The sequence below is a fragment of the Homalodisca vitripennis genome, chromosome 1 (assembly GCF_021130785.1).
Source record: "Homalodisca vitripennis isolate AUS2020 chromosome 1, UT_GWSS_2.1, whole genome shotgun sequence".
Taxonomy (NCBI): Eukaryota; Metazoa; Arthropoda; class Insecta; order Hemiptera; family Cicadellidae; genus Homalodisca; species Homalodisca vitripennis.
The window spans coordinates 135976554-135988823 of record NC_060207.1 but is presented as its reverse complement, the minus strand read 5'-3'; the positions used below and the strand labels follow the sequence as shown (position 1 = coordinate 135988823).

Below are 12270 nucleotides of genomic sequence, written 5' to 3'. Positions count from 1 at the left end.
AATCGATGTCAGTTTAGCAATTTGTAGATGAACAGCTTGTAAAGAATTAATTTCCACGTCTCAAGTCCAAAGAAGAGTTGAAGTTCATTAACTGGTACTTCAGACTAACGGAAGCCCACATGAACGTAATAATTAGTTATTTATAATATGCCTAGAACGCCCAATTCCTTAACATTTTGTACAGATTGTGCTTGCTGTGTGTGAAGTGAAACACACAGAAAAAGATCCACGTATATTGATAACAGCTGTTGTAGCAGAATGCAGAGTTGCAAAAGAAAAAAAGTATAAGGTCCAAATGGAAATGCCACAAATGCCAAATTGCTTGCTGCCCAGTAGGAAAATGTGTGTAAATGACTGCGTGGACTAAATTTTCTTTTTTTAAAGTGTTTTTATAATATTTACATTGGATTTATCGTAGTTTTTAAAGAATTTAGAATTATGTAATCACAAAACAATAAAAATATTAAGAGATTTTCCTGACGTAAGTAATGAAGTAGATTGTAAACGTGTTTCAATATTTTAAGGGTTAAGTTAGACCTGTACAGAACACACCTCATCAATACAAATATTTAGCGAGACGTTTGTGTTATCAAAATGTTCTAATTACCAAGAAATATTAATAAAGTGTAGAAGTACACTAAAAATAATTTTAATAAGAAATACATTCACATTACATTGTGGAGCCTAGGATTGATTAATGCTGTTATGAATATAAACTATTATTACAGTGTATTCTATGTTCGGAAACGCCCCTGGCCATCGGTGGTGCCTTCACCACGCACTTCTGGCAAAAAAAAGGAAAACATCCTCGATATAGTACCTAAATTTGAGCTCAGATCGCGTGAATAGACGTTTCTACCCTACCCAAAAATTGTTAACCCTTTCAGTGCCAGACATTCTCCCTAGTGCGCGTGCAAGAAATGCCAGGCATAGTGCCATATGCTCATGCAAGAAGAGCCAGGCTATAATTGCCAATTTTTCAGCAGTTTGCAAAAACTGTCACAGTTTTGTTATTTATTGATGAAAATTGTTACTTTTTGTTTTGTTTTGCTCTAAACAATGTGCTTTAAATTAATACTGAAAAATAAATGTACTACAACACGCATTAAAAATATAAAACCAGACAAACTTTTACTTACATAAAATTTTATGATGAATTTTTCAGTTTGGTGTAAATATAAGGCCAGTAAAAAAATCCTTGTTCCATAAATTGAGTATGTATTTGAACCTCCACATACTTTTGAACACATACACAGAAAATTTTACATCTATCTTCAAAAATAAAGGTTTTATCATTGTTTTTCAAAAATAACGCGTATTTGGTTTTTCGCACATCTTGCTAAACACTGTTTTTCACTTTATAAAATTATGTATTAGGCAAATATTGAGTAAAAATAGCCTATTTCAAGTTTACAATTACACAATTAATAAACACATCTAGCCTACTTAAAAGTTTTTTGTATTTGAATGAGAAAAAAATTAACACTTATGAAATGGTAAACAATATGGGTGGAGTCCCCGTTTTTTTCACTATCACTCACAACAACATCACTATCGTCTTCTAACACTCTCCGTACAGTGTTTTCACTAAGAGGTGATGCACTACGTTTCATTTTGTAAACATTTTACAACAATAAACGAAACAACAACAAGTTAGCTCGGTGCAATCGGCGAAACTGCGTAGTTGGTTAGTAAACAACAGACGACAGCTGACTCAGACTAGCGACGTCCACAGCCACTTGTATTTTGTTTTATTTATAACACTAATGTAATGGAAATACATTCAACTGAATGTTTTTTATTAGTTTATATCTTTATAAATAAATAAAAAACAATCTTGTTTGTTTAATCTTTATAACAAAATTAGGATTGTTTAGATATTTTTTGTATTTTTTACGAATATTTTAAAACACGTCCGTGTAGTCGGACGCTGGCTCTTCTTGCACATTTTATGTACGTCCGTATAGTCGGACGTTGGCACTGAAAGGGTTAATCGTGATCTGACGTTAGAAAAGTGGCCTATCCAGGAACCAACCAGCCAAAACAAAAATTAAAGCAATAAAATTCACATAGAATTAAATAAATAAATAAATAAAAATAATAGAAACTTGTAAATTATTTAATGTACTCTCAGCTACAACAGTGTATCCTTAGCTAGAGGAGAATGGCCGTCACATTTTACAAACAAGGAAATCCTGTTTAAAACTCCATGTTGGACTAAAAGGCTATAATTTTCTAATTGTTAATTGCAATGACATAAAATAACTTCACAGAACATCCACTGCACATATTAATCACAAGTTGTACCCCTTCACTTCTTGAAGGTAACTCCATTGTTCTACTTAAAATCTTCTAAGAAACAAACTTCACTGAAGAAAACACAAAATGGTTCTTATCACTCTACCTTGTTATTTTTGTATTAAGTTTAAGCCAAATAACAGTATTTTGCATCTCTAGCGGCCATTAATCAAATAACATACACATGATTTTACTGTGTTTTAATTAATTTTGAACAATAATGTCGAATTGAATTACATTATGAATATATATATATATATATATATATATATATATATATATATATATATATATATATATATACAGGGTGTATATTATGTCTGGAAACACCCAAATATATCCTTTAATAATTTAAATATAAATTTGAAACCTCTTACAATCGTGATAGAGATTGGGCATCTACTTTTTGGAACAATGTTTTGTTATGTCCACACCAACGGGGGACGTCCTGCCGAGGGTATCGTGAATATTCTTAATGGAAGCCTATACCTTGTGATACATAATTTTAAAGGTAATAGCTTACTGAATTGAATGCCACAAATCCGCAACTCAAAGGAATTATTCTATCAGAAAATAGAGCATTTTTAGTATTGAAAATTTACTGATGTTCAACAATGTAATTTTAACATGGTTCTTGCCACAAAATGTGTTTACACTAATTTTTTAGCATTTTTTAAATGTTTCAATTAAAATAAAATAAACAATTTATTTTTAAGCTGGTTTCATTAGTACAAATTTACCAGTTTTTTATTACAATGAATAAAACTTATGAGTCACTTTCTCTGATTACTTATGAATCTGTACTTGGTGTTTTCCAGTCAGCAGGAAGTTTAAAGAGACAAAGATCACTAGCCTATGAGAAACATTATTGTGTTATTAATCATCTGGTCTACAGGTTTCAGTTTGTTGAGCATGGAGCTTTCACTAGACAGGTCTAAGCTTGGGAATTACAAATGGACAAAGGTCATATCATTCCTGTCGAGTTAATCAGTGTCTCTGAAGCATTGCTGTCAACAAGTTATCTAATTACAGTAGTTCAGTTTTTATTTGGCATTTTAATGGAATTGTCTGAAAGAGAACGAATTACTCTGTTGATGATGCGAGGATATGGCGATCGTCAAAGATCTTATCGGGAAGTTTGTAATTTGTTTAATGACACTTTCCCAGAAAGGAATCCCATAAGTGTTTCAAACAATATCAAAAACTATTGAGCGTTTTGAAATGACAGGGAGTGTACGTAATCGGCCAAAGTCGGGTAGGATACAATCTGCAACAGATGAAGAACATGCACTAGATGTTTTGCAAACATTTATTGAAGACCCACATACATCGCTCAGAAAAGCTGCACAGCAACATGATATGCACCCCTATGTCTGTGAGTAAGATTTTGAAAATTAATAAATACAAACCATTTAAAGTTCATTTAGTCCAACAGTTAAGTGAGGATGATTACGACAGAAGAGTTGAGTTTTGTGAACTTGTGATGCGCAAATGTGATGACAATAGAGATTTTCTGACCAACATACTATTTTCTGATGAGGGCAACTTTTTTCCTAAATGGCAATGTTAACAGGCACAATTGCCGTTACTGGGCTAGTGAAAACCCACATTGGATTACTGAGTCCATTCACAGCAACCACAAAAAACTGAACGTATGGTGTGGAATTTTAGGTAACAAAATTGTTGGACCCTTTTTCATCAATGGAAATTTAAATGCCGAACTTTACTACAATATGCTCCAAAATGAAATAATCCCAGCTATTCAAATTGCATCAGGAGAATACTTTGATAATGTATGGTTCAGCAGGATGGTGCTCCAACCCCATTATGGGAGACAGGTAAGAGAGTATTTGGATTTAAGGTTTCCTCATAAATGGATTGGACCGAAGAGGAGAAATCGAAATGGCCTCCAAGATCTCCGGATTTGTCACCAATCGATTATTTCCTATGGGGTCATTTAAAATCCAATGTTTATAGAAGAAAGCCTATAATTTGGAAGACCTAAGAAACAGGATTATAGAGGAGATTGCTTTGATAACTGAAGAAATGTTAGGCAACTCTGTCGAATCTATTTTACACAAGATTGGCTCATTTTCAAACCGTAGAAGGAACACAGTTCGAACAATTGCTTTGACACCAAATGCAGGTAAAAACGTTTGTTGTAAGACTTTTCTAACAGCATACATTATTTTTTATTTTGTAATAAGAAATCAATAACATAAGTATTTCCATAATTGTACTGTAATAAAAACTGGCAAATTTGTGCTAATAGAACCAGCTTAAAATGAAATTTTTGTTTTATTTAATTGAACATTTAAAAAAATGCTAAAAAATTAGTGTAACACATTTTGTGGCAAGAACCATGTTAAAATTACATTGCTGAACATCAGTAAATTTTCAATACTAAAAATGCTTATTTTCTGATAGAATAATTCCCTTGAGATGCGGTTTGTGGCATTCAATTCAGTAAGCTATTACCTTTAAAATTATATATCACAAGGTATAGGCTTCCATTAAGAATATTCACGATACCCTCGGCAGGACGTCCCCCCGTTGGTTGTGACATAACAAAACATTGTTCCAAAAAGTAGTATGCCCAATCTCTATCACGATTGTAAGAGGTTTTCAAATTTATATTTAAATTATTAAAGGATATATTTGGGTGTTTCCAGACATAATATACACCCTGTATTATATATATATATATATATATATATATATATATATATAGGCCAAAAGTATTTATAATCGATAGTTTAGATATTAATAGTTGATTCGATTGTCGTGGTGGCTCTTGATTATACTGCAGCCCAAAATATAGTTGGAAATTAAGTTATAGAGTAAAAAAAATGCAAATTAATACTTCGGTAACATAAAACCTCTATTCATCTTTATGCGAAGTAGTACTTATTCAACAATCTTCTGACACAAACCAACCTATATAAAAATAGAATATGAAACAGAATCTAGGAATAATATCTAATTACCCACTTTACCCATCTTTAATGATCTAGAACTACTGTTAATATTTTTTTTTATAGTGAAGCCTACTTTCAAAGACTGTCTAAAACTTCCATCTACAGATAACGATGTTATGGCGGGAAGGGATATTCTTGATTATCTAGAATTCTTTTTCCTTCACAATCCTTCCATCGTCAAAAATAAACTTTAAACAAAGAAGGGATATTCAATATGAATGTTTAAGTTCAGCTCTAGTTCATCTTCTGCTTAGTACATCTGAAATTGTATACTGCCACAACTTGGCTTGTGAAATCTGGAGTCAGTGTTTGAAGAGATCCAAAAAAAGTCCATGATGAAGAAAGCTGAAAATGAACTCTTTGCATTATTTTCATATCAGAGACATCTAGACTACAAAATCAAGTGTAATCTAGATTAAGAAGTGTTCTCATTATCTTTATCTTGTTTGCAGATGAAATGGAGCCAAACTCAACATTCACATAAAATTTCTTTGTCGATTTAAGTTAACTCAGACATTGCTTTGAGAGTTAAAAGAATCATATCAAACAAGGTTACAGATTTTTTAGTAGACGATGATCTGCCAGTGCATGTGTTATCACCATACATTTGTTGTAACATTACAAAAGTTTTACTTGTAGATTTTCTAAGTTTGAAAAGAAATTTGGCTGCAGTTCTGAATTGGGCCACTATAACAATTGAATATAATATACAGGGTGTCCTGTAACTCTGTGGACAAAGGTATACAACGTTATTGCTCAGGTCGACAAACATATTTCACCATATGAACATGGGTCTCCAATGCTTATTTTCCCGTCTGTCTATGTTTTTATTAAAACAATAGTATCTCGAAAACCAATGAATTAAATATTACCAAATTTGGCTAAAATGTTTATGATAACAGGACCAATTACCAAAAAATATCATGAAATTATCTTTGGTATTTTAAAAATGGCGGCAATAAGAAATTTTAAACTTTGAATTTCCTAAAATTCAGCATTTTTTCAAGAACTAAAAGAATAACAATTTTTAGAGGATATTATCCCAAATCTAATGACACCAAAATTATTTAAATTTAATTATAAATAATTAATTTAGAGCAGATTTACAGTACCAAAACATAGCCCACATTGAGAGCTGCCATTTATTCACTTTTTTATATTGTTGGCTATTCACTGAGAACCTCAATGTGGGTCTTGTCTTGTTGCAGTAAAATTTCTCTAAATCAGTTATTTAGTATTCGATTTAAATGATGTTAGTATCATTAGATTTGTGATAATATCCTCTAAAAACTGTTATTCTTGTAATTATTGAGAAAAACTGCTGGTTTTTAAGATACTAAAAGTTTTAATGGCTACCATTTTGAAATACTAAAGATAATTTAATGATTTTTTTTGTAATTGGTCTTGTTATCATAAAAATTTGAACCAAATTTGGTATAATTAAACTTATTAGTTTTTAAGATATTAAGTTTTTGTTAAAAAAACATATAGACAAACAGACTGGAAACTAAACATCAGAGGCCCATGTTAATATGGTGAAGTATGTTTGTCTTGACCTTAGCAATAACATGATATACCTTTGTCCAGAGAATTAGGGGACATCCTATATATCAAACTACATCAGGATCATTCCATATCAAATCAATCAATCAATGGTCTGGACCTTGACCTCTCAGATTTTGATGATTTTGTTGTATGGAAGTTGAACCTTAAAGAAGACAAATATGCAAAAATGTTGTACCTTGATTAAAATGCAAGTAGATATTGTATACAAAATTAGCCTATTGCAATATTATCCTCAAGGTACCACTTAAGGAAAATTTTTGCATAACTTTACTGAACATGACCTCCAGAGTCCTTGTTCTATGCTACATAACATGGCTTGTGGGTGGAAACGATAACTGTCCTAATAAAGCCCCAGAAAGGAGTCATTCTGTGTGAAATCAACACACTTAAAATGTTGTGAATTTTTTAATGTTCAAGGGGTCTTCAAAGGGCCTTTTTTTAATCTTCAATGGAATTGCATACAAACTGGCCACCGAACCTAGCCAAGACGTTTATAAGATAATTTTTTTTGTCACTCCCTATCAAGTCAACACAGGGTATAAACATGACCACCTCAGAATTTGATGAAATTTGGTATTAAGGTAGTCCTTATACATATTAGGAAAATTACCATTTTCCCTGAAATCCTTAAAAGTTACGGCTATGTCAAGTTTCTCAAAATCCACGAATACCTAGTATGACATTTTTACAAAAACTTGTAAACACCCTTTCTTAAATTGTTATTTAACTATGAACCCATTAGCCTCCCACTTTGAAATTTTGAGAATCACTTGCCAAAACTATAAACTATTTATAGACATTTTTTTAAACATTTTCAAAAATACACTTTTTGAGAAAATTGAAATAAACAATTTGATTTTTCAAAAATACTTTTTATGACAAGGTATGTGTTGTGTTGTTAAAATAAAGAAAATTAAACAGCAAGTAAAATGACATCACTCCCATCTGTCTAGCTCAATTAGGAGAAAAGGTATGGTGTTTCAAAATATGTTGGTTGTGGTTTTTTGGTGCATTTTGAGAAACTTGACATAGCCGTGACTTTTAAGGATTTCAGGGAAAATGGTAATTTTCCAAAAACGAGGTGTGTTCAAAAAGTATTGCGAATTTCGTGTATTTTCAAAAATTATTTATTTATTCGTGAATATCTATTTTGTCCCCTTCAAAGTAATCCCCCTGGGATATTATACACTTGTGCCAACGTTTTTTCCAATCTCCAAAGCACTTCAAAGAATCATTTTTTTGTATCTTGTCCAGCTCCTCCTTTGATGCCGTCTCTATCTCGTCAATCGTGGCGTAGTGTCGTCCTTTCATGGGCCTCTTCAGTTTCGGGAACAAGAAAAAGTCATAGGGGGCCAGATCTGGGGAATACGGTGGCTGCGGTATCATTAGTGTGTTGTTTTTGGCCAAGAAGTCGCGTACAAGCAGCGATTTGTGAGCAGGGGCGTTATCGTGGTGCAAAAGCCAATTTTTGTTTTTCCACAAATTCGGGCGTATCTGGCGGATTGCGCATAACTTGCAGGTAATATTCCTTATTCACCGTTCTACCTTGTGGCAAGAACTCATGATGCACCATGCCCCTGCAATCGAAGAAAACTGTAAGCAAAACTTTCACATTCGATGAACTTGGCATGCTTTTTTCGGTCTTGGTTGGTGCGGCAGCTTCCATTGAGATGATTGAGCTTTGGTTTCCACGTCATAACCATAAACCAATGATCCGTCACCAGTTTGACTCTCTGGAGCAAATTCAGGTTGTCGTGGACAGATTCCAACATCTCATTAGCAATGTTCATGCGATGCTGTTTTTGATCGAAATTGAGCAATTTTGGTACGAATTTTGCGGCGACCCGTCTCATGACCAAATAATCGATTAAAATGGAGTGGCATGAGCCAATCGATATGCCTAGGTCCTCAGCAATTTCTCTAACGGTGATTCGACGATTGGCCAATACCATTTTCTTCACTTCATAAATTTTTTCGTCTGTTGTTGAAGTGCTCGGGCGTCCGGCACACTCTTCGTCGTTCACATCTTCTCGGCCTTCTGAAAACATTTTGTACCACCGATAAACGTTGCTTTTGTCCAAAGTAGCTTCTCCGTATGCCACAGTCAACATTCGGAATGCATCCGCGCACTTAATTTCGTTTTTCACACAAAATTTGATACAGGTTCTTTTGTTCCATTTTTTTGAATCGGTAAAAATTGAAGACGAACCAAAACACATGTAAGCAAAGCAGCTGTCAACAATTAACTGAACATTCAAAACGGCCGAAATTGTCAACATAAGTGAGAGACATATGTACCAACATAACGCCACAAAAAAAATCAAAATTCGAATATACGTAACCCGTGAAAATTCAAAATTCGCGATACATTTTTGAACACACCTTGTATGTATAAGGACTACATTAATAACAAATTTCATCACATTCTGAGGTGGTCATGTTTATACCCTTCGTTGATTTGATGTGGAATGACCAAAAAAATGATCTTATAAACGTCTTGGCTAGGTTCGGTGGCCAGCTTGGTATGCAATTCCATTTCAATATCGCAACCGTTAAAACTTTTTAAAAATTCACAACTCCATTAATTATAAACATGAGAAACAAAAACAAAATAGTGTTGTGGAATTCTTATAAGATTTACTAAGTATGTAATAAGCAATTTTTATTATCTCAAACGGTTTTTGTGACATTGAGTACATATTAATCCTATAAGAACTTTTCTATCACCCACAATTGGCAATAAAAATGCTGAAACAAGTTTAAAGTTGGTACAAAAATTGACTTTGACTAAGATTGTTGGCCAGCTTGGTACGCAATTTCTTTCCATTATGGTGGACTCTGGAACAATAAAACAATTCACAACTGTATTTTTCAAATTAACCAATTTACTTTTTCAGTTACAAAACCTACTCTAATTGAAACAGAAAGACATTTTATTATAACAGTAAAAAGGAAAATTGGTATATTTGTTCTCACATTTTTATTATTATGCTATTTCCTGTAAATATTTCATACAAAATTATGTACAGCACAACCATATTGAAACAACATAAGTATCATTGTACAATTGAGTAATTTTGACAATTTTCCTACTTTTCACTAAATTAATAACAATAACTATTGTGAGTAAATTCTCCCTCTCATTCTCCTGCTTCTTGTTAATATCTAAGGGAGTTCTTGAAAGTCTTGATTAGTCTGTGAGCCTATCTGTACAGGCATATTTGTGATCCTAATGGACAGAAATAATCAGGCCAGAAAGTATCTTTTTCTTAAAAACAATACTCAAAACGTTCTATAACAATTTTTTTTAATATTTGTGAAGTAGCTTGTTTCCCAACTGTAGTAAGAACACTAGGTTGAACTATAAATCAAACAGAAGAAATAATCAAAATGCATTGAGTGAACAAGTAAATTGTGTTCAAAATAATAATGTCAGGAAGAACTTGCGAGATTGAGAAACTCAAATTTTATTTTACCGAATAAAAACTCCCAGTGAATAACTTTGAATGTGGCTAAACGTAAACAGTCACAAAAAGAAAGAACGGGTATTAGATACCAAGCAGAAGGCGTAGGCCTAAAACATATGTGTTTTTAATTTACTAATCAAAAGTATTGAATTTACTAAACATGTGGCTAAAATTTGATTTATTTGTTGAACAATTCCACTTTGTTAAAAATTACAAAATACTAATTGTTCCATATTACTTTAAATTACAAATGGTCTAGCCTAGCTTAGTTAACAAAATTAATGTTCAGAAGCATAATTCCATTATTTAGTAAGTTATTTCTTTCTTTTTTGTGCTTACAAAACATCCAGAGCTATACTAGAATATTTATTTTGGCATTCATTTTATGTTTATTTAAAAAATAAGAATAACTAAAGATCCAAATTTAAATGTTACAACTAAATTATTTGTATTGTTTTTACAGTTGAGCTTCACCTCACGGATAGATAAGATGCTACCTCTTACCCACAAGGATGCTTCACGTTCAATAGGCTACAAAGTGAAAGAAAAAGTGCAAGGATGGATGAGACTCATATTTTCAGATAGAAATTCAAGGAACCTATTTTTATTTCTCATATTAAATTTATCGTTTGCCTTTGTGGAACTGTGTTATGGCGTGTGGACAAATAGTTTAGGTTTAATATCAGACTCGTTTCATATGTTTTTTGACTGCACAGGGTTATTAGCTGGTCTTGCAGCATCTGTTATAACTAAATGGAAAGCCAACGACAAGTACTCATACGGTTATGTCAGGGCAGAAGTGTTAGCTGGATTCGTGAATGGCTTGTTTCTCCTTTTCATTGCGTTTTTCATAATGTCAGAAGCGGTAGAGCGAGCAATAGAACCACCCGAGGTGAAACACGAGAGGTTGTTTGTGGTTTCAGTGCTAGGTCTTCTTGTAAATTTGGTGGGGATCTACGCCTTCCAACACGGGCATGGCCACTCGCATGGAGGAGGTTCACACGGACACTCTCATGGAAGCTCGAGTCATGGCCACTCGCACGGTAGCCACTCTGTGCTCCTGGGGAACTCACACGGACACGAACACTCACATGAGCTGAGTAGCGGAAACTCCCAGATCATGAAAGGAGTGTTCCTCCATATTTTGGCCGACACTCTCGGCAGTGTGGGGGTTATCGTATCTGCAGTTCTCATGCAGATGTTCGGCTGGATGATCGCTGACCCAATTTGTTCCATGTTCATCGCCATCCTGATAGCTATAAGTGTGTTAGCACTCATCAAGGAGTCTGTACAGATCCTGATGCAGAGACAGCCTCCAGCACTGGACCACGTGTTGCCACAATGCTACCAGAAGGTGATGCAGTTGGCTGGAGTCTACAGTATTCAAGAGCCACACTTTTGGACTCTCTGCAGTGAAGTGTATGTTGGCGCTCTAAAGCTGGAGGTTTCCAAGGCAGCTGATCCAAAGCATGTGGTTAGCCACACTCACATGATCTTTGCAGCGGCTGGGGTTCGTCAACTTTATGTCCAACTCGACTATTCTCCCATGTGATCTTCCAAGCCAAACCTGACGTCACCACCACAGTGTCCGGAATGTATGCACAAGCTTCTCCATAGGAAAGCCTCCAAGTATTTGTGTACTACTCTGGTCAAATCTTTCTTCAACAACAACAGTAAATCTTGTAACCTTCAAGATATTTAAGTACAGTGTTTATGTATAAAAACGCTACACATTTCTGTAGCAGTTTAAGTGTGTGACACATTTAACATTAAATTGTATATGGGTTATGTTCAGATTTTAAACAGTATGCTAAAATGTGGATTAACTGTGATAGAAAATGTTACAAATATTTCAACTCATTATGCTGCATCATTCCTATTAACTATAAGCATTTCTGGTAGTGAAGCTAATTAGTATAATGGTTCTACTGCTAACTTTTCAATAAAGAATTACTAGTATA

At 33.6% G+C, this 12270-nt stretch overlaps 1 protein-coding gene across 1 annotated transcript; it reads left to right on the top strand.

Moving 5' to 3' along the window:
• The first annotated feature begins 290 nt into the window (after nucleotides 1-290).
• On the top strand, nucleotides 291-12270 carry LOC124371848 (zinc transporter 7). The gene is made up of 2 exons (XM_046830211.1): nucleotides 291-481; nucleotides 10773-12270. The coding sequence occupies exon 2, from the start codon at nucleotides 10800-10802 to the stop codon at nucleotides 11859-11861; it is 1062 nt and encodes a 353-aa protein (XP_046686167.1). The 5' UTR covers nucleotides 291-481; nucleotides 10773-10799; the 3' UTR covers nucleotides 11862-12270.

Bases quoted from the DNA above. Each gene is read 5' to 3' on its own strand.
- LOC124371848 (XM_046830211.1), top strand. From the start codon at position 10,800: ATGCTACCTCTTACCCACAAGGATGCTTCACGTTCAATAGGCTACAAA.